This window comes from Macrosteles quadrilineatus, unplaced genomic scaffold, assembly GCF_028750875.1.
Source record: "Macrosteles quadrilineatus isolate MER2022 unplaced genomic scaffold, UCM_ALF_1.0 Scaffold_1__1_contigs__length_201487025, whole genome shotgun sequence".
Lineage (NCBI taxonomy): Eukaryota > Metazoa > Arthropoda > Insecta > Hemiptera > Cicadellidae > Macrosteles > Macrosteles quadrilineatus.
In genome coordinates, this window is record NW_026542594.1 from 6,279,665 (window position 1) to 6,302,655 (window position 22,991).

At 35.4% G+C, this 22,991-nt stretch overlaps 1 protein-coding gene across 1 annotated transcript in view; it reads left to right on the top strand.

Annotated features, from left to right (window-relative positions):
• Nucleotides 1–831: 831 nt before the first annotated feature.
• The window catches only part of LOC128992560 (uncharacterized), a 47,657-nt gene continuing 25,497 nt past the window's right edge, over nucleotides 832–22,991 (top strand). Inside the window, exons 1-5 of the mRNA XM_054416237.1 lie at nucleotides 832–974; nucleotides 1,781–2,039; nucleotides 3,873–4,103; nucleotides 21,796–21,900; nucleotides 22,838–22,920. Coding sequence (XP_054272212.1) covers nucleotides 914–974; nucleotides 1,781–2,039; nucleotides 3,873–4,103; nucleotides 21,796–21,900; nucleotides 22,838–22,920 — 739 coding nt within the window. The 5' untranslated portion in view covers nucleotides 832–913. The remainder of the gene's footprint in view (nucleotides 975–1,780; nucleotides 2,040–3,872; nucleotides 4,104–21,795; nucleotides 21,901–22,837; nucleotides 22,921–22,991) is intronic.

The following is a 22,991-nucleotide window of genomic DNA, read 5'->3' on the forward strand; positions in this document are numbered from 1 at the left end:
CTTAAAATGTGTTGAAATATAAAGAAAACAACATCATTTAAAATAAACTTGAACATATGATTTAAAAATAAAAACAAAACAGAAGTTAGATTTAATTTCGACTCTTTGATTATTTATACAGAATATTTATTCTATGTCGTTTATTCCTTTAACACGACAATAACGTAAAAGCATGAAAAAATGAAACTTGCAGACGTTTTTCCGACTAATCTTCAATATTTCAGTTTTATTATAGTATACATTTCATAGTTGACTGGCTAAAAGTAAACCAAATGCGTGTATTGATCACTGTTTTAAAATCTGTGGCACAGCTGTTTTAATTTCAAAAGATGTAAACAAATTAAACCCCATGTTGTTTTAATGGGAAAAGTTTTATTCTGTTGCGAATTTATGGTTAAAAAATTAGAAAAATGAATAGTTTTCCCTCAAAATTCACGTCAAGACCTTTAAAATAAGACCCCTCCCATCCTTCTATGGCCATCCAGTCACTCACAATTTCTTTACAAAAATTTGACTTACGGAATTATATATATAGATTAGTTGACTAATTTGACCTTACCACAAGGAACGAATTTCCTCACACGCATGTCTGTCTTTTTGACTTTGTCTTTACTGTTGTTTTAGTACAAGTGAATTAGTCTTAAAGTTTGTATTTATTTTCCGCAAAAGCTATAAATTACTCTATTTTATACTATAATGCTATTTCTCAAGGTCACTCGTAGTTCTTCCACTTGAGGAATCTAATTACATATTTTGCTCAATACATATATAAATATTACACAAGTAACCTTTTATACGTATGACATAATGTTTCAGGCTCCTATCCCCATCATGATGAGCCTGTTGTAGGGTTGTGAGCATGGGGTAGAGAGACTCGTGGTGAGATGGTGCAACTCACTACCTACAGGTGACTATGATAGTGCTAGTGGTGCTGCTGGCGTGGGTCATGTCACTAGGTCAAGGTCGTGGACAAGGTTAGTACATACTCACATTGCGTGGTTGATATAAGTGTATTAAAAATTGACAATTCATACTATCTTGTCTTAGTCCTTGTATCTATTTTACACGCTTCTTGTCATGCTTCCAATATTAAAGATAGGTCAAAACAGTCGGGTATATTAGAAGGCTGCAACAGATTGTCCAATGACTAACATTTTTTTCATTAGCGCAATCAGTAAGAGAGGGAAAGTTATGAAATCAATATAAATAAATGGCATACTAACGTGGTAAAACAGTAAGCACATTGATGTCACCATGTTCCAAAATTTGTTTGCATGTGGGTGTGTTTTCATCAAAAAGAGTGTTAATAAAATATTTTAGATAATGTATACTATTTTGCGTTCAAAGCACTAATATTTTGTTTCAATAAGAATGGTTGTTTTTAATCTTGTTAAAAAATCAACAATTCCAGTATATTTCTTCACTAAAATCTGGTAGCAATAGTTTAATAAACCGTTAATGCTATTCGATATATGTCACATACACGTAAAGAACATAAATAAAGCACAACATAAAAGTAACGAACATTCATTTATGTCCGTGCAACCGGTCTCAATAGTTAGATTTACACAATATTAAATTAACATAGTTTCGTTTTAAAGAGAAATAGAACTGGGGTAGTCTCCATAGTATAATTTACAGCATATTGATTAAAACACAAGACGTATAACCGTTATTGATTAAGTTTATTAATATTTTTCTATAACAATTGTATGATATTTATCGCATTTTAACAAAATTTTAATAAGAATTTAAATCTAAATTGAGACTGTTTATCCAGCGCAAGACAAACAAGAGTGTGGAGGGATGCTGACGGCAGCACGAGGAGTTCTACATACACCCAATTTCCCTCGCAAATTCCAGACGCCACTTCGCTGTCACTGGGTGATAGACGCCAGTCAGGCTAGTGACACTCAGGCGAGTGCTTCCATAGTCGTATACTTCACCCAGCTGTTCGTCACTACAGGTCTGTCCTTTACAGAGTTTGATTACTACGAGCACGACTCTACTTTCCAGCTGGGCGGAAAGGAAATTCATAGGTAAATAGTTGGACAATTATTATACTTCAAAATGCATCAAGATAAAAATCATCATGTATAAAAAAACATTACATGTGGATACAAACTTAATTACAGGGTTTTCATAAAACAGATAAAAAAAAATATTTATTTTGTTGAATTCCTGTTATCAAAAAGATTTTATACATAGCTAATAAACTTCAATATTACAACCATTTCTAGCTCTATATACGTCCAGACAATGATCTATTTCAGCCCACACATGCAACATTTATCTCGTTACAAAGGAGACTGCATCTCTGGTGCTTCCAAAAGATGGGCTAAATTTTGAGATTTTTTTAGAATAAACTATGTTTTGACATCCTTAATGGCCGTTATACTAGAGCCACTGACTTAAGTTCCCTTAGTTACACACTTAGCTTTTTGTTGACGAAAAACATGTTTATAAGAAAGTACAACTTAAAATCTATTTTAAATAATAAGTAGGTTGTCGATTAGCACTACAATCAATACAGCAGTTTCAATTTACGTAAACAATACTGTTTGAGGATACAGAGGTATCAAAATGAAATATTTAATTTTCTTTTAAGTTTTACAGACAGTTAAAACCCCACCATTATTTTATGAAACCCCTGTATTTAAATTTTAATCCAAATCTAATAGTTTTTTTTTTATGATGATTTTTATCTTGATGCATTTTGATGCATATAACAAAGTCAGTAGAAATATATATATATATATATATTTTTATTAAGAAATCAATTAATAGGCATATTCTTATAAAAAAATATGTTTAGAGAAAATAATATACATATAGAGAGAGAGATTTTTTATCACAAGAAGCATGCCTATAACACGTACTACTTTAATAATTTACTAAAATACTATTAATAATAAATACTTAAATAATTAGCTAAATAAAAGAATTTTCTGGATCCAGATAGTATTTACCTACGTAGATGAAAATGTTAAATATACTAAGGCTCATCCATGTTACTACGTAGTCACCTTTCTATCTCTTCAAAAAACAGTGTCAATTGAAGATTAAGAGGGGGGGAAACAATTTAAAAATTATACTTCTTGGAAAACAACCGTCCAATATTGAATTAATTTACCTTACCTTGTGAGGATTAAGGGGACATTATTTGATTGTAGGAGTTAGTTTACCCAAAAACAGCAAGCCTTAACCCCCACCTACTCCAATTGGCAATTGTATATTCAACTTCGTTGTTGCGTCAGTAAATACACAAATCAAAGCTCTGTTTGTTATATCTCCAGGAAAACACGTTATTGGTATTTTATAATAAAACCACTTTTATAAAATTATATGAAGGTGCATTAGTGCGTACTTACTTAGTGGACATGGTCATTAATGTGTTTGGTAGAATATATACCATGTACCGGCATCCTAATAATATTCATAAGCGAGCTTCTGATTTTTGTAATTAAAACATGACTGATCTAGCTACAGCGTGGGCCATTTGTTTTAAATCCTACCAACATAAAATGTTCCAATGTTACAATGTTATAAGTGCAATGTTAAGCAATGCCTTAACCCTATGTTTTTTTAACTCGACCGCCTAAAAGGAAAACAATAGAACAAGTCTCTAAATCAAAGAGAACTTTAAATTAACCAAATATTCTCCGTATACTGGACCATCCACTAAGAAATACAATAAAAATAATATTCAGATGGGAAACACGACTCAGATACAATGTATTCGTACTGTGTCAAGCTTAAGAGAAATTTATGCTAACAATATATACTACAAACAATTGTACTTTGCCTTATTGCTAATTGCATCAGATGTTCCTCAGTCCACTTCTCTGTACTAAACAATCTTCACTTCACAGGGTGACTGAGCAGAATGTGACCCGCGTGGAGTGGCTACTGACCCGAAGGAACTACCTGGTAGTAGACTTCACTCTGGACAGACTGGAGGGCAACCATCTCCGTGTCCTGGACGACCTTCTGGATGTCTACGGGTTCAACATCACCTACGAGGTCACCCAAGAGCCGAGACATGCTTGCAGCGTGGTGGGATGCTCAATGTCCGGTCACTGCTACGCCTCTCAAGACTTCAAGTAAGCGCGTTTCCTCAACATAAAAGGATTTCTTGAATATATGTAAAAAAATTACTAAGAATAAAGTTACATTCTAAAAACATTAAAATATATATGGATGGATGGATGGATAGATATATATATATATTTGTGTACACAAACAATGCATACGGGTTTTTCTTTATAATCTCAACCCAGAAAAGTATTCTATGAATTAGTAACACAATATTTTTATATCATTTACATACCATGAACCTCTTGATTACTTTATTATATTTTAAATATTTCATATCATTTCCTTCTCCTTAAAAGCTTACGTTTCATCAAACAATTTATTTGATGTTCGATCAAAACAAGGTTATTATCTGCTGAAAAACAATGCAAAATTAATTAAGCAATTTAAAGATGATTTGATATTAGGAAGTTGTTTTTCATTAGAAGCGAAGATGATTTGAATCATTATGAATTTAAGTACAAAGAACGAAACTAATGCTTTTCAGTTCATCACACTTTGAAAGTTTTGACACGATCTTGTAGTGTAGTTGACTTTTAAATAGAGACAGATTGAGTTTTAGTTGCAAACACCAATTTGACTTTTAAGTCACAAAGCAGTTTTGAAGCAAATAGAGAATAAAGCTGATTTTGGTCTGCTAAAAAACATTAAAATGGTTTGGGAGTTCAAATTTTTTGGTTTCAAATTCTATTGTTATGCTTCAATAAACTGATCATAAGACAAAAAGAAAATACTACTCATACTCTTTATAATATTGTATGTCCAAATAATTCTGAAGTTTAAGGATATGCGGTGTTTTTTTTTTTTTTTTTTTATTGTTGTGTCTTTTACATCAACAGTTATCATTCATTGGTAATGGTAATATTTCAAATTTAGTACATTTTTTAGAAATGTCACATTTTATATTCCAATAAAAAAATGAGATTAAGTAACGATAAATATATAAAGCAATTTAAAGGGAAATATTAGGAAAGGAAGGAAATAATTAAAACTAAAACACAACACATACCATACATATATCTAAATGTCAAAGTATTAAGGTAATAAACGGTAAAACCCAATTTACCTCTGTTGCGCTAAACAAGCTAGTTGCGTCATCAGAACAACAACTGTAACAGTAAAACATTACCCAATTACCTGAACAATCTCTACGCGATGCAATGAACTTGCTCGCTTAACACTCCTAACCACTATTTAGTAAAATCCAGATTTTTTAATCAACTAAATTATTTGTTAGCTTAAAAAATAAGTACCATTTATAAAGTATTTATGTATAAGTATAAAAGAGGATGTTTGTATGTATATATATATATATATATATATATATATATATATATATATATATATTTGTTTGTTTGGCAGTGATAAACTCAGACACCGCTGAACCGATTGCCACGAAACTTGGTACATACGTGTAGAATTTCATGGAGTCTATATTATATACAGCCGCTTGTGTAACTGACTGACTGACTGATTCTTTGGGCACTTCTAGAATAGCTAGGAAGCTGAAATTTTTTGTGGAGGTCCGTCTAGGTCCCAGACCGCCAGGAAAATCCCAAAAAGTTACATTTTCAAATTACAACCCCCCCAAAAAAATTCCATTAAAAACGACTATTTTTTGGAAAAACACATTTTTTTAAAACAGCTGTAGCCCGAAAACGGTAAGAGCTAGATTCGATTTGAGGAAAAATCGTGAGTTTGGAATTAAATTTTCTACAAGACACTACTAAGCGTTTTTCGAAAATCGCACTCCTTTACCTTCAAAAAACGCTCTACTTCCAAAAATTGTAAAAATTCTTTATTTTTTTAAGCGTTTTTAATTTTTAAAACGACTTTTCGCACATATATTTATACTTTTTATGCTCCCAACGTTGAAAGGAAAGTCCCTAGAGTGACCTTCTATAACTTAAACCTACTAAAAAAAATTCAAAATGGCTGATTTTCGATTATAAAGTTCTTTTTTTAACGTATTTCTTATGGAAAATTAACATGTAACGACAAGCAAACTAGAAGTAAACGTGAGTAGGTGAAATATGGGCGTTTGGCGACAGAAAAAGCATTTTTGTCACTTCTAGAGTAGCTACGGAGCTGAGATTTTGTGTAAAGGTTTGTCTGGGTACCAAACCACCCAGAAGATCCCAAAATTTGGTTTTTCCAACTGAAACCCGCCAAAAGTAATTCCGTAAAACCCTAGTTTTTTGGGGAAAAACACGTTTTTTTTTTAAACTGCTGTAGCTCGAATACGGTTAGAGCTAGAAACGATTTGAGGGAAAATCGTAGGTTCAGAATTAAATTTTCTACAAGACAGTTTTCTCGAAGAATAAGTCATATCGAAAATCTTACACCTACACCTTCAAAAAACGCTCTACTTCCAAAAATTGTGAAAATCCTTGAAATTTTTGGTGTTTTTAATTAATAAAACGACTTTTTGTACATATATTTGTACTTTTTATGGTCTTAACGTTAAAAAGAAAGTTCCTTGAGTGACCTTCTATAATTTCAACGTACTAAAAAATTTAAAATGGCGGGTTTTCATTCAAAAAGGTATTTTTAACGTTTTTTTTTAACGTATTCCAATCCCATTCCAACCCCCTCTCTTTCATCCCCATTAAAATTGTTAAACTTATGACAATAGCTAATTTGCAACCAAAAGGTGAGTGAGCGTAGCGAACGAGCTAACCTGAAGGCAAGTGAGCGTAGCGAACGAGCTCCAACCTAAAAGTGAGTGAGCGTAGCGAACGAGCTCCAACTTAAAAGTGAGTGAGCGTAGCGAACGAGCTAACCTGAAGGCAAGTGAGCGCAGCGAACGAGCTCCAACCTAAAGGTGAGTGAGCGTAGCGAACGAGCTAACCTGAAGGCAAGTGAGCGTAGCGAACGAGCTAACCTGAAGGCAAGTGAGCGTAGCGAACGAGCTCCAACCTAAAAGTGAGTGAGCGTAGCGAACGAGCTAACCTGAAGGCAAGTGAGCACAGCGAACGAGCTCCAACCTAAAGGTGAGTGAGCGTAGCGAACGAGCTAACCTGAAGGCAAGTGAGCGCAGCCAACGAGCTCCAACCTTAAAGTGAGTGAGCGTAGCGAACGAGCTGACCTGAAGGCAAGTGAGCGTAGCGAACGAGCTCCAACCTAAAGGTGAGTGAGCGTAGCGAACGAACTTCAACCAGGATTTGATTGAGCCATGCGTTTAGTTTAATTTTTTTCTCATCTCCACCCCGAATTCGTGTTTAAACCTGAAATTATCACGGCTACTATTAAAAGGGGGCCTGGGGCGGAGTAAATATTGTTACCTCCTCAATCCCTTTGTATTGTGACGTTATATAATTGTGGCTAAATATAGGTTTACAGTAAATGCCTTAGAAAATGTTTGTATTAGAGCACCAAACACACATCGAGACTTTAATATTTTTGGGCTTGTTTAATCACCCCCTTAAACATACTCTTTAAGAATTACCTAGCAACTGCAAAATAATCATTATATTAAAACGCAGAAAATATTCCTAAACAAAATTCTGTCCCCCGAGGAACATTCCTACTGACCCCCAACCAAAAAAGGGGGCCTGGGGGCGGAGCCCCCAGCGAGCACAAGGCGAGTCTATATTATATACAGCCCCTTGTGTAACTGACTCACTCATTGACTCATCAGGTATACAAATTCTTACCCACTTCTAGAATAGCTACGGGGTTGAAATTTGGCACGAATTTAGGTATCGGTCTTAAACCACCAGTAAAATTGTCAAAAGTCACATTTTCAAATTTTAACCCCCCTAAAAAAATTCAAAATGGCGGATTTTTGAAAAGTGCGAAAAAGACGTTTTTTTAAAACATTTATTGTGCTTAAACCGTTGGTTTAATCAAAAAACGGAGCACACTTACTGTATTTAAAATTAAACGAGCTACAATTTCATAATATAAAGTTTCTTTCTATCTCCACCCCTTCCCCCCTATATTTCGCTCTAAACACAAAATTTTGGAATTTTTCATCATGTTTTTTTGTTTAAACGTCGGTTGCGGCTCAACCGTTGGTCTGGTCAAGAAACAGAGAGAACCTTTACGTACTAACTTTTGACGATCTACAACTTTGTAATTTAACATTTTTTTCCATCTTAACTCCTTCACCCCCAAATTCATGCTTAAACTTGAAATTTTGCCATTTTTCCTTGTTTTTTGGGGGGTTGGCTGCCCTGGAGTAGGTTAAAATCCGTTTTTGGTACGTTTGACCTATTACTTGTTTTTAAATATGCCTAAAGTTTATCCTAAACCGATTTCGGAATTTTCACTCACCATACTTAACCCTCAAAATTGGGGGGATAATTTTTGTTAAAATAAAAAATACCGATTTTGAAGATTCTCGTCAATTAAAAATTATATAAACGCAAGATTATATATAAACAAACAAATGTTTTGTATACAAAATTTTATGGTGTACATTTTGTTCCATAGCGCCTTTCACCTATCTATACTCCAACCCCCTCAAAAAACCCCATTTCGATAGTTGTGTCCTTGGAATTACACACTCATATTAGCGATAGAACATTGGAATTTTTAGCGGTGTTGGTATTCGGTTCAAATTACCTTAAATATTATTAAAATTGTTATTTTCTCATTTCAACACCCCCCCCCATGGTTTAAAATATCCCCAATGTTAAACAAATAGAGAATTAGCATGCGGGAAATAAAATGGCATTTCAAGCATATTAAAGTCTTAATAACCAAGTGAAAGCAAGTGAGTGCAGCGAACGAGCTCCAACCTAAAAGTGAGTGAGCGTAGCGAACGAGCTAACCTGAAGGCAAGTGAGCGCAGCGAACGAGCTCCAACCTAAAGGTGAGTGAGCGTAGCGAACGAGCTCCAACCTTAAGGTGAGTGAGCGTAGCGAACGAGCTAACCTGAAGGCAAGTGAGCGCAGCGAACGAGCTCCAACCTAAAGGTGAGTGAGCGTAGCGAACGAGCTAATCTGAAGGCAAGTGAGCGCAGCGAACGAGCTCCAACCTAAAGGTGAGTGAGCGTAGCGAACGAACTTCAACCAGGATTTGATTGAGCCATGCGTTTAGTTTAATTTTTTTCCCATCTCCACCCCAAATTCGTTTTTAAACCTGAAATTTTACCTTATTTTCCCTATTTTTGGTGATTTTTACTGTGAAAGGGGTCTATTCTTCATGCCGATAATTTTTACCAACTCCCCGCCTAAGATTATTTTAAAATATTATTTTACCTCACTCTAACTTTTAAGACTTTATATCGATGCTTATTTATGTGAAGAAAGTTTTAGAGGTTGTGACTTAGCAAATTTATTTTATCATAGCACCGGCCCTACATCGAGACTCTAACATGTCAAGACTGGTTTGGTTTGCACCAAACAACCCCCCTATGGAATACTTCGCAACTGCCAAGTTATCACTACGTCTTTTACGCAAAAATGTTTCCGGACAACATCCTGTCCCCCGTGAAAATTTCTCATCACGGCTACTATTAAAAGGGGGCCTGGGGGCGGAGCCCCCAGCGAGCACAAGGCGAGTCTATATTATATACAGCCCCTTGTGTAACTGACTCACTCATTGACTCATCAGGTATACAAATTCTTACCCACTTCTAGAATAGCTACGGGGTTGAAATTTGGCACGAATTTAGGTATCGGTCTTAAACCACCAGTAAAATTGTCAAAAGTCACATTTTCAAATTTTAACCCCCCTAAAAAAATTCAAAATGGCGGATTTTTGAAAAGTGCGAAAAAGACGTTTTTTTAAAACGTTTATTGTGCTTAAACCGTTGGTTTAATCAAAAAACGGAGCACACTTACTGTATTTAAAATTAAACAAGCTACAATTTCATAATATAAAGTTTCTTTCTATCTCCACCCCTTCCCCCCTATATTTCGCTCTAAACACAAAATTTTGGAATTTTTCATCATGTTTTTTTGTTTAAACGTCGGTTGCGGCTCAACCGTTGGTCTGGTCAAGAAACAGAGAGAACCTTTACGTACTAACTTTTGACGATCTACAACTTTGTAATTTAACATTTTTTTCCATCTTAACTCCTTCACCCCCAAATTCATGCTTAAACTTGAAATTTTGCCATTTTTCCTTGTTTTTTGGGGGGTTGGCTGCCCTGGAGTAGGTTAAAATCCGTTTTTGGTACGTTTGACCTATTACTTGTTTTTAAATATGCCTAAAGTTTATCCTAAACCGATTTCGGAATTTTCACTCACCATACTTAACCCTCAAAATTGGGGGGATAATTTTTGTTAAAATAAAAAATACCGATTTTGAAGATTCTCGTCAATTAAAAATTATATAAACGCAAGATTATATATAAACAAACAAATGTTTTGTATACAAAATTTTATGGTGTACATTTTGTTCCATAGCGCCTTTCACCTATCTATACTCCAACCCCCTCAAAAAACCCCATTTCGATAGTTGTGTCCTTGGAATTACACACTCATATTAGCGATAGAACATTGGAATTTTTAGCGGTGTTGGTATTCGGTTCAAATTACCTTAAATATTATTAAAATTGTTATTTTCTCATTTCAACACCCCCCCCCCCATGGTTTAAAATATCCCCAATGTTAAACAAATAGAGAATTAGCATGCGGGAAATAAAATGGCATTTCAAGCATATTAAAGTCTTAATAACCAAGTGAAAGCAAGTGAGTGCAGCGAACGAGCTCCAACCTAAAAGTGAGTGAGCGTAGCGAACGAGCTAACCTGAAGGCAAGTGAGCGCAGCGAACGAGCTCCAACCTAAAGGTGAGTGAGCGTAGCGAACGAGCTCCAACCTTAAGGTGAGTGAGCGTAGCGAACGAGCTAACCTGAAGGCAAGTGAGCGCAGCGAACGAGCTCCAACCTAAAGGTGAGTGAGCGTAGCGAACGAGCTAATCTGAAGGCAAGTGAGCGCAGCGAACGAGCTCCAACCTAAAGGTGAGTGAGCGTAGCGAACGAACTTCAACCAGGATTTGATTGAGCCATGCGTTTAGTTTAATTTTTTTCCCATCTCCACCCCAAATTCGTTTTTAAACCTGAAATTTTACCTTATTTTCCCTATTTTTGGTGATTTTTACTGTGAAAGGGGTCTATTCTTCATGCCGATAATTTTTACCAACTCCCCGCCTAAGATTATTTTAAAATATTATTTTACCTCACTCTAACTTTTAAGACTTTATATCGATGCTTATTTATGTGAAGAAAGTTTTAGACGTTGTGACTTAGCAAATTTATTTTATCATAGCACCGGCCCTACATCGAGACTCTAACATGTCAAGACTGGTTTGGTTTGCACCAAACAACCCCCCTATGGAATACTTCGCAACTGCCAAGTTATCACTACGTCTTTTACGCAAAAATGTTTCCGGACAACATCCTGTCCCCCGTGAAAATTTCTCATCACGGCTACTATTAAAAGGGGGCCTGGGGGCGGAGCCCCCAGCGAGCACAAGGCGAGTCCATATTAATATACAACCGCATGTGTAACTGACTGACTCACTGATCAGGTATACTAAATATTGGGCACTTCTAGAGTAGCTAGGGAGCTGAAATTTTCGGTGGAGCTCCGTATGGGTCCCAGACCACCAGGAAAATCCCAAAAAGTTACATTTTCAAATTGCTACCCCCCCAAAAAAATTCCATTAAAAACGCCCTTTTTTGGGAAAAACACGTTTTTTTAAAACAGCTGTAGCTCGAAAACGGTAAGAGCTAGAATCGATTTGAGGAAAAATCGTGAGTTCGCAATTAAATTTTCTACAAGACAGTTTTGTCAGAGAAGGCGTCATATCGAAATTCGCACTCCTTCACCTTCAAAAAACGCTCTACTTCCAAAAATTGTAAAAATTCTTGATTTTTTAAAGTGTTTTTAATTTTTTAATCGACTTTTCGCACATATATTTTTACTTTTAATGCTCCCAACGTTGAAAGGAAAGTCCCTAGAGTGACCTTCTATAATTTTAATGTATTAAAAAAATTCAAAATGGCGAATTTTCAATAAAAAAGGTCGTTTTTTAACGTATTTCTTATGGAGAATTAACATGCAACGACAAGCAAACTAGAAGTAAACGTGAGTAGGTGAAATATGGGCGTTTAACGACAGAAAAAAACATTTTTGTCACTTCTAGAGTAGCTACGGAGCTGAAATTTTTTCTGAAGGTTGTCTGGATACCAAACCACCCAGAAAGTCTCAAAATTTAGTTTTTCCAACTGAAACCCACCAAAAGAAATCCTTTAAAACCCTAGTTTTTTTTGGGAAAAACATGTTTTTTTAAAACTGCTGTAGCTCGAAAATGGTAAGAGCTAGAAACGATTTGAGGGAAAATCGTAGGTTCAGAATTAAATTTTCTACAAGACACTTTTGTCTAAACAGGGGTCATATCGAAAATCTGACTCCTTCACCTTAAAAAAACGCCTTACTTCCAAAAATTTTAAAAACTTTTGATTTTTTAAGTGTTTTTAATTTTTAAAATGACTTTTCGTACATATATTTGTACTTTTTATGGACCCAACGTTGAAAACAAAGTCCCTTGAGTTACCTTCTATAATTTGAACGTACTTAAAAATTAAAAATGGCGGGTTTTCAATCAAAAAGGTAGTTTTTAACGATTTCTTAACGTATTCCAATCCCATTCCAACCCCCTCTCTTTCATCCCCATTAAATTTTTTTAAATTCATGACAATAGCCAATTTGCAGCCAAAAGGTGAGTGAGCGTAGCGAACGAGCTAACCGGAAGGCAAGTGAGCGCAGCGAACGAGCTCCAACCTAAAGGTGAGTGAGCGTAGCGAACGAGCTAACCTGAAGGCAAGTGAGCGCAGCGAACGAGCTCCAACCTAAAAGTGAGTGAGCGTAGCGAACGAGCTAACCTGAAGGCAAGTGAGCGCAGCGAACGAGCTCCAACCTAAAAGTGAGTGAGCGTAGCGAACGAACTAACCTGAAGGCAAGTGAGCGCAGCGAACGAGCTAACCTGATGGCAAGTGAGCGCAGCGAACGAGCTCCAATTTAAAGGTGAGTGAGCGTAGCGAACGAACTTCAACCAGGATATGATTGAGCCATGCGTTTAGTTTAATTTTTTTCCCATCTCCACCCCAAATTTGTGTTTAAACCTGAAATTTTACCTTTTTTCCCTATTTTTGGTGATTTTTACTGCGCAAGGGATCCATTCTTCATCGAGACTCTAACATGTAAAGACTGGTTAGGTTTGCACTACTATGGAATACTTCGCAACTGCCAAGTTATCACTACGTCTTTTAAGCAAAAATGTTTCCGCACAAAAAATGTTTCCGGACAACATCCTGTCCCCCGTGAACATTTCTCATCACGGCTACTATTAAAAGGGGGCCTGGGGGCGGAGCCCCCAGCGAGCACAAGGCGAGTCCATATTAATATACAACCGCATGTGTAACTGACTGACTCACTGATCAGGTATACTAAAGATTGGGCACTTCTAGAGTAGCTAGGGAGCTGAAATTTTCGGTGGAGGTCCGTATGGGTCCCAGACCACCAGGAAAATCCCAAAAAGTTACATTTTCAAAATGCAACCCCCCCAAAAAAATTCCATTAAAAACGCCCTTTTTTGGGAAAAACATGTTTTTTTAAAACAGCTGTTGCTCGAAAACGGTAAGAGCTAGAATCGATTTGAGGAAAAATCGTGAGTTCGCAATTAAATTTTCTACAAGACAGTTTTGTCAGAGAAGGCGTCATATCGAAATTCGCACTCCTTCACCTTCAAAAAACGCTCTACTTCCAAAAATTGTAAAAATTCTTGATTTTTTTAAGTGTTTTTAATTTTTAAAACTACTTTTCGCACATATATTTTTACTTTTTATGCTCCCAAAGTTGAAAGGAAAGTTCCTAGAATGACCTTCTATAATTTTAATGTATTAAAAAAAATTCAAAATGGCGAATTTTCAATAAAAAAGATCGTTTTTTAACGTATTTCTTGTGGAGAAATAACATGCAACGACAAGCAAACTAGAAGTAAACGTGAGTAGGTGAAATATGGGCGTTTGGCGACAGAAAAAAACATTTTTGTCACTTCTAGAGTAGCTACGGAGCTGAAATTTTTTCTGAAGGTTTGTCTGGGTACCAAACCACCCAGAAAGTCCCAAAATTTAGTTTTTCCAACTGAAACTTGCCAAAAGAAATCCCGTAAAACCCTAGATTTTTGGGAAAAACATGTTTTTTTAAAACTGCTGTAGCTCGAATACGGTAAGAGCTAGACACGATTTGAGGGAAAATCGTAGGTTCAGAATTAAATTTTCTACAAGACAGTTTTCTCCTAGGAGGGGTCATATCGAAAATCTGACTCCTTCACCTTCAAAAAACGCTCTAACTCCAAAAATTGTGAAAATTCTCGATTTTCTTACGTGTTTTTGATTTTTAAAACGACTTTTCGTACATATATTTCTACTTTTAATGCTCCCAACGTTAAAAGGAATGTCCCTAGAGTGACCTTCAATAATTTTAACCCACAAAAAAAATTCAAAATGGCGGATTTTCAATAAAAAAGATCGTTTTTTAATATATTTCTTATGGAGAATTAACATGCGTCGACAGGCAAACTAGACGTAAACGTCAGTAGGTGAAATATGGGCGTTTGGTGACAGAAAAAACATTTTTGTCACTTCTAGAGTAGCTACGGAGCTGAAATTTTTTGTAAAGGTTTGTCGAGGTACCAAACCACCCAGAAAGTCCCAAAATTTAGTTTTTCCAACTGAAAACGTGAGTGAGCGTAGCAAACGAGCTAACCTGAAGGCAAGTGAGCGCAGTGAACGAGCTCCAACCTAAAGGTGAGTGAGCGTAGCGAACGAGCTAACCTGTAGGCAAGTGAGCGCAGCGAACGAGCTCCAAACTTAAGGTGAGTGAGCGTAGCGACCGAGCTAACCTGAAGGCAAGTGAGCGCAGCGAACGAGCTCCAACCTAAAAGTGAGTGAGCGTAGCGAACGAGCTAACATGAAGGCAAGTGAGCGCAGCGAACGAGATCCAAGCTAAAGGTGAGTGAGTGTAGCGAACGAGCTAACCTGAAGGCAAGTGAGTGCAGCGAACTGGCTAAATATAGGTTTACAGTAAATTTCTTTAAACAATTTTTGTATTAGAGCACCAAACACACATCGAGACTCTAATATTTTTGGCTTGTTTGATCACCCCTTAAAAATACTCTTTAAGAATTACCTAGCAACTACAAAGTAATTATTATTTTTAAATGCAGAAAATATTCCTAAACAAAATTCTGTCCCCCGAGGAACATTCCAACTACCCACTAACCAAAAAGGGGGCCTGGGGGCGGAGCCCCCAGCGAGCACAAGGCGAGTCTAATATATATACAGCCGCATATGTAACTCACTGGGGGATACAAATTCTAGCCCACTTCTAGATGAGCTAGAGACTTGAAATTTTCGGTGTTTTGTAGGTCTAGTGCCCAAACCCCCGGGAAAATTCCAAAAAGTGACATTTTTAAATTTTAACCCCCCCGAAATTAAGGGTTTCCCCCCCATGTTATTCTTATGGGAAATAACATTAAAAATGTCCGACTTTGGTGTGCCCATCCGAACGGTTTAGAAACGTGCTAGAGACTTGAATTTTGCGTAGTATTGTACTATGGGATCTTAAATTAACGGTGAATTTTACAAAAGTCCCATTTTCAAATTTTAACCAACCCAAAAATCCAAAATGGCGGACCTCTGAAAACGACAAAACACGTTTTTTCCAACCGGATGTAGCTCGAAAACGGTAAGAGATAGAAAAGATTTGAAAGTATATCCAGGAACAGGAATTAAATTTTATACAAAACCCTCTTAGGCGTTTTCCAAAAATCGGACTCCTTCAGCTTCAAAAAACGGCCTACTTTCAAAATTTTGTAAATTTCATTCACATTTTTTACGGTTTTCGCTATTTTTTCATATTTAAATAATTTCTTTTTGCAGATATTATTAATGCTCTGTAATAATCTCACTTTACTTTATATTTTACTCATTTAATGTTTTTTTGTATCTTTACTCCTTAACCCCCAAAACTTAGGTTTAATGTCAAAATTTAAAGGTTTTTTACAACTTTTACACGCCCCATGTTATTCTTATGGAGAAAAACATTGAAAAATGCCGACTTTAGTATGCTCATCTGAACCACTTAGAAACGTGCTAGAGACTTGAAACTTGGTAGTATTGTAGTATGGGATCTTACATTACCGGTGAAATTCCCAAAAGTCCCATTTTCAAATTTTAACCCCCCCAAAAATTCAAAATGGCGGACATTTGAAAACGAAAAAACACTTTTTTTTCAACCGGATGTAGCTCGAAAACGGTAAGAGCTAGAAAAGATTTGAAAGGATCTTAGCGAAAGGAAATTAAATTTTCTACAAAACCCTCTTAGGCGTTTTCCAAAAATCGCACTCCTTAAGCTTAAAAAAACACCCTAATTTTAAAATTTTGTAAATTTCTTTCAAATTTTTACCGGTTTTCGCTATTTTTTCATACTTAAACAATTCCTTTTTGCAAATATTAATATTGCTTTGTGTTCTCCTTACTTTACTTTAAATTTTACACATTACATGTTATTTCGTAACTTTACTCCTTGACCCAAAATACTTAAGTTTTTACCACTTTTACGAGCCCCATATTATTCTTATGCAGAATAAGATTGAAATTTGATGACTTTGGTATGGTCAAATGAATCGTTTAGAAATGTGCTAGAGACTTGAAATTTGTTAGTATTCTAGTAATGGATCCTAAGTTAATGGTGAAATTTGCAAATTCCAATTTTTAAATTTTAACACACCCAAAAATCCAAAATGGCGGACCTCTGAAAACGACAAAACACGTTTTTTTTCAGTCGGCTATAGTTCGAAAACTGTAAGAGCTAGAAAAGATTTGAAAGATTTTTCATGAACAGGAATTAAATTTTCTACAAAACCCTTTTAAGCGTTACCCGAAAATCGCACTGCTTCAGCTTCCCCCTACTTTCAAAATTTGGTAAATTTCTATAAAATTCTTACCGGTTTTCAAAATTTTTTTATACTTGAATAATTTATTTTTGCAAATATTATTATTGTTTTTCCCTTACTTTGCTTTAAATTTTACTCATTTAATTTTTTTTCGTAACTTTACTCCTTGACCCCCAAAACTACGAGCCCAATGTTATTATTATGGAGAATAACATTGAAATTTAATGACTTTGTTATGGTCATCAGAATCGTTTAGAATCGTGCTAGAGACTTGTAATTTGGCAGTATTGTAGTATGGGATACTAAGTTAAGGGTGAAATTTGCAAAAGTCACATTTTAAAATTTTTAACTCCCCAAAAGTCTAAAATGGCGGATATCTAAAGACGATATAACACGTTTTTTTACGGCTATCAGAAATTGGTATTTTTCAAATTTTTACTGGTTTTCGCTATTTTTACATACTTAAATAATCACTTTTTGCAAATGTTATTAATGCTTTGTATTTTCCTTGGCTTAATTTCGGTTTTAATCATACATGTTTTTTCGTAACTTTACTCTTTAACACCCAAAACTTAAAAGTTGAATATCAAAATTTAAAAGGTTTCACCAGTTTCACGAGGTAATAATAGACTCTTTACCTTTTCTGTATGCACAAGGTTATTAAAACTATACAAAGTTTACTGTATTAGAGCTAACACCAAGGTATGAATATAATAAGGACCATTTAAAAAGTCCCCCCCTCTCGAAATCCCCCTTATATCTATCCTATAGCCACCACAGATTCATCGGTCTAAATCACGTTTACCAATTTCTAGATTAGCTAAAAATCCTGAAATTTGCACCCTGTCGCCCTGTGGCACATTTGTACTTACAAAATTTTACCCCCAATTTTCGCTACTTTTCCCAATCTATGTAAATTCTTGGGAACTGTTTCATTGACTGCTTTGTTACCCTCTTTGTTACAACTAAACTACTATCTACTAATTCACACCCCTTCATCCCACCGCTAATGACGACTAACAGCTAGGGGGCCTGGGGGCGGAGCCCCCAGCGAGCCAAAGGCGAGTCTAATATATATACAGCCGCATATGTAACTCACTGGGGGATACAAATTCTAGCCCACTTCTAGATGAGCTAGAGACTTGAAATTTTCGGTGTTTTGTAGGTCTAGTGCCCAAACCCCCGGGAAAATTCCAAAAAGTGACATTTTTAAATTTTAACCCCCCCGAAATTAAGGGTTTCCCCCCCATGTTATTCTTATGGGAAATAACATTAAAAATGTCCGACTTTGGTGTGCCCATCCGAACGGTTTAGAAACGTGCTAGAGACTTGAATTTTGCGTAGTATTGTACTATGGGATCTTAAATTAACGGTGAATTTTACAAAAGTCCCATTTTCAAATTTTAACCAACCCAAAAATCCAAAATGGCGGACCTCTGAAAACGACAAAACACGTTTTTTCCAACCGGATGTAGCTCGAAAACGGTAAGAGATAGAAAAGATTTGAAAGTATATCCAGGAACAGGAATTAAATTTTATACAAAACCCTCTTAGGCGTTTTCCAAAAATCGGACTCCTTCAGCTTCAAAAAACGGCCTACTTTCAAAATTTTGTAAATTTCATTCACATTTTTTACGGTTTTCGCTATTTTTTTATATTTAAATAATTTCTTTTTGCAGATATTATTAATGCTCTGTAATAATCTCACTTTACTTTATATTTTACTCATTTAATGTTTTTTTGTATCTTTACTCCTTAACCCCCAAAACTTAGGTTTAATGTCAAAATTTAAAGGTTTTTTACAACTTTTACACGCCCCATGTTATTCTTATGGAGAAAAACATTGAAAAATGCCGACTTTAGTATGCTCATCTGAACCACTTAGAAACGTGCTAGAGACTTGAAACTTGGTAGTATTGTAGTATGGGATCTTACATTACCGGTGAAATTCCCAAAAGTCCCATTTTCAAATTTTAACCCCCCCAAAAATTCAAAATGGCGGACATTTGAAAACGAAAAAACACTTTTTTTTCAACCGGATGTAGCTCGAAAACGGTAAGAGCTAGAAAAGATTTGAAAGGATCTTAGCGAAAGGAAATTAAATTTTCTACAAAACCCTCTTAGGCGTTTTCCAAAGATCGCACTCCTTAAGCTTAAAAAAACACCCTAATTTTAAAATTTTGTAAATTTCTTTCAAATTTTTACCGGTTTTCGCTATTTTTTCATACTTAAACAATTCCTTTTTGCAAATATTAATATTGCTTTGTGTTCTCCTTACTTTACTTTAAATTTTACACATTACATGTTATTTCGTAACTTTACTCCTTGACCCAAAATACTTAAGTTTTTACCACTTTTACGAGCCCCATATTATTCTTATGCAGAATAAGATTGAAATTTGATGACTTTGGTATGGTCAAATGAATCGTTTAGAAATGTGCTAGAGACTTGAAATTTGTTAGTATTCTAGTAATGGATCCTAAGTTAATGGTGAAATTTGCAAATTCCAATTTTTAAATTTTAACACACCCAAAAATCCAAAATGGCGGACCTCTGAAAACGACAAAACACGTTTTTTTTCAGTCGGCTATAGTTCGAAAACTGTAAGAGCTAGAAAAGATTTGAAAGATTTTTCATGAACAGGAATTAAATTTTCTACAAAACCCTTTTAAGCGTTACCCGAAAATCGCACTGCTTCAGCTTCCCCCTACTTTCAAAATTTGGTAAATTTCTATAAAATTCTTACCGGTTTTCGAAATTTTTTTATACTTGAATAATTTATTTTTGCAAATATTATTATTGTTTTTCCCTTACTTTGCTTTAAATTTTACTCATTTAATTTTTTTTCGTAACTTTACTCCTTGACCCCCAAAACTACGAGCCCAATGTTATTATTATGGAGAATAACATTGAAATTTAATGACTTTGTTATGGTCATCAGAATCGTTTAGAATCGTGCTAGAGACTTGTAATTTGGCAGTATTGTAGTATGGGATACTAAGTTAAGGGTGAAATTTGCAAAAGTCACATTTTAAAATTTTTAACTCCCCAAAAGTCCAAAATGGCGGATATCTAAAGACGATATAACACGTTTTTTTACGGCTATCAGAAATTGGTATTTTTCAAATTTTTACTGGTTTTCGCTATTTTTACATACTTAAATAATCACTTTTTGCAAATGTTATTAATGCTTTGTATTTTCCTTGGCTTAATTTCGGTTTTAATCATACATGTTTTTTCGTAACTTTACTCTTTAACACCCAAAACTTAAAAGTTGAATATCAAAATTTAAAAGGTTTCACCAGTTTCACGAGGTAATAATAGACTCTTTACCTTTTCTGTATGCACAAGGTTATTAAAACTATACAAAGTTTACTGTATTAGAGCTAACACCAAGGTATGAATATAATAAGGACCATTTAAAAAGTCCCCCCCTCTCGAAATCCCCCTTATATCTATCCTATAGCCACCACAGATTCATCGGTCTAAATCACGTTTACCAATTTCTAGATTAGCTAAAAATCCTGAAATTTGCACCCTGTCGCCCTGTGGCACATTTGTACTTACAAAATTTTACCCCCAATTTTCGCTACTTTTCCCAATCTATGTAAATTCTTGGGAACTGTTTCATTGACTGCTTTGTTACCCTCTTTGTTACAACTAAACTACTATCTACTAATTCACACCCCTTCATCCCACCGCTAATGACGACTAACAGCTAGGGGGCCTGGGGGCGGAGCCCCCAGCGAGCCAAAGGCGAGTAGGTTTATACACCATCAATTTCGTGATCCGTCCAATCGGCTCCGCCCCAGTGGCTCTGGAGTTTCCCATGTTAACCTTATGAGAAATGGAATTAATGAATCTTAACAGCTGTTTCAATTAAACAAGTTGGTTCTGTTCTATGATGTTCAATAGCATTAAAGTTACAAGGATTACCAACAGGGTGCAGCACTATTATTTCTTTTACATTTATGACAACAGCTAATTTGCAACCAAAAGGTGAGTGAGCATAGCGAACGAACTTCAACCTGGAGGCGGGTTAGCGTAGTGAACGAGCTAACCTGAAGGCAAGTGAGCGTAGCGAACGAGCTAACCTGAAGGCAAGTGAGCGCAGAGAACGAGCTCCAAACCTAAAGGTGAGTGAGCGTAGCGAACGAGCTCCAACCTAAAGGTGAGTGAGCGTAGCGAACGAACTTCAACCAGGACGTGATTGAGCCATGCGAACGAGATCATCTTGAAAATTAAGAAGTTAAACGGGGCAAAGCCCGCGGGTTACAGCTAGTATAATGTAAAAGAGTGCCTATTACGTCATTGCACGTCAATTATTCATGGTTTTAGAGTACCTCTAGTGATGGTTTATGCAATACAGTTTTGAAAATGATATTTTATAAATTGCTATACAGATATTTGAAATCTATATTTTGAAGAGTCGTGTTCGTGGTAAATATAGAGTAACAATCAAGTAGATGCAATCCGTAAAACATAAAAACCATCAGTCGCACTCTCAATATCATTAAAACATAAAAATACTTACATCCATTACTAACTTCTGTATTACTGCACGAGATGATTAACATTTTTTTGCCAAATATTTGACTATTTAATATTTCGATTATAAAAAGGCTACAATATTTCTCCTAGCTAAGAATATTAAAAGGGTGTTTTAGTAAAGATCTGGGCAGCTTTTGGATCTCAAACAATCGAGAACGATTCATATAGAAACCATTGCATTCTTTAGATTATAGCAAAGAAATGAATTGATGATGCTTACCATATGTTTACAGGGAGTACTGGTGCTCGTGTTTCCGTGGGTTCTCCGGCCCAGAGTGCGGTAAAGGCCCCTTGTGTCAACCTACCAGCAATGTGTGCGAGAATGGGGCTACATGCAGGTACTGTATACCTTACAGTACATGTGCGACTGTGGTTGAAGATAAAAACAAATATAATTTCACTATTTTATTAACAATGAGAAACAATTTAACTGATTATTTACACAGCTATCGTGAGGAAACACATTATATTACAATTTCCTTCTGAAAATTACCGTTTATTTCCGAATCTTAAATGTATTAATTTAACATGAATTTTATTTAATGATTAAAATATAATGTGATAGATATAACGTAATGTTGGTAAATGTATCAGGGTAAACGTAACTCAAACGTGACGGTTTGAATATTTTTTTCATTTGTATGGCCACATCCTTATGTGGCAGGTAATATAACTCATTTGAAAGAAATGTGTCTATTTATTAATCCGTCGGCTTAGAATATCAATTGTGTTTTTTTATAATTTGACTGTTGATTATTCTTGTTGAATTCTTAGAAACCAAATTTACGGTAGATGGAAACGTATATCACGTCTTTAGAAAAATTTTTAGCCATCTTAACTGTTGAATGTACGACGAAATCAGCTAGACTCAAGATTCAAGATATTCTAACCCTATGTCTATGTACATAAGACTAGCTCCTGGTTGCATGGTTGTGTAATACTGTGCAGGACATTGTGTTTTCCTGAGCCTTATTTTCTACAAACACTGATAAATATATACATTATATTACATAAATGATACAGTTTTCCTTCAGCAGGGGTTTGCAATGCGCAAACTGCTGGGCTTCGCAGAGGACCCTGACAGCTTTTTTTCAAAGGTAGAACTTTTTGGACAGCGGGCGCATGTCCTAAGAGGCTATTAGAATTTATAATAACAAATTAACAAAATTACGAACAAAATATCCCTTGTTAGTACGATTAATTTGAATATCTTAGAGATATCCTTTAGTTTTTCTTGTACTCAACACCAAATGAAATTGACGCTCATGATTTCAGACAAGTAGGTGCTATAGCAAGTACTTGTGTCTGTCTTGAGGGATATACAGGAGCGCGCTGTGAGCTTCGGATGTCTGACCAAGGTAGTGTTTTATTTAATTTTAATATGATTACTGTATAATACTCTTTTATATCTTTCTTAAGTCTTGCAAAA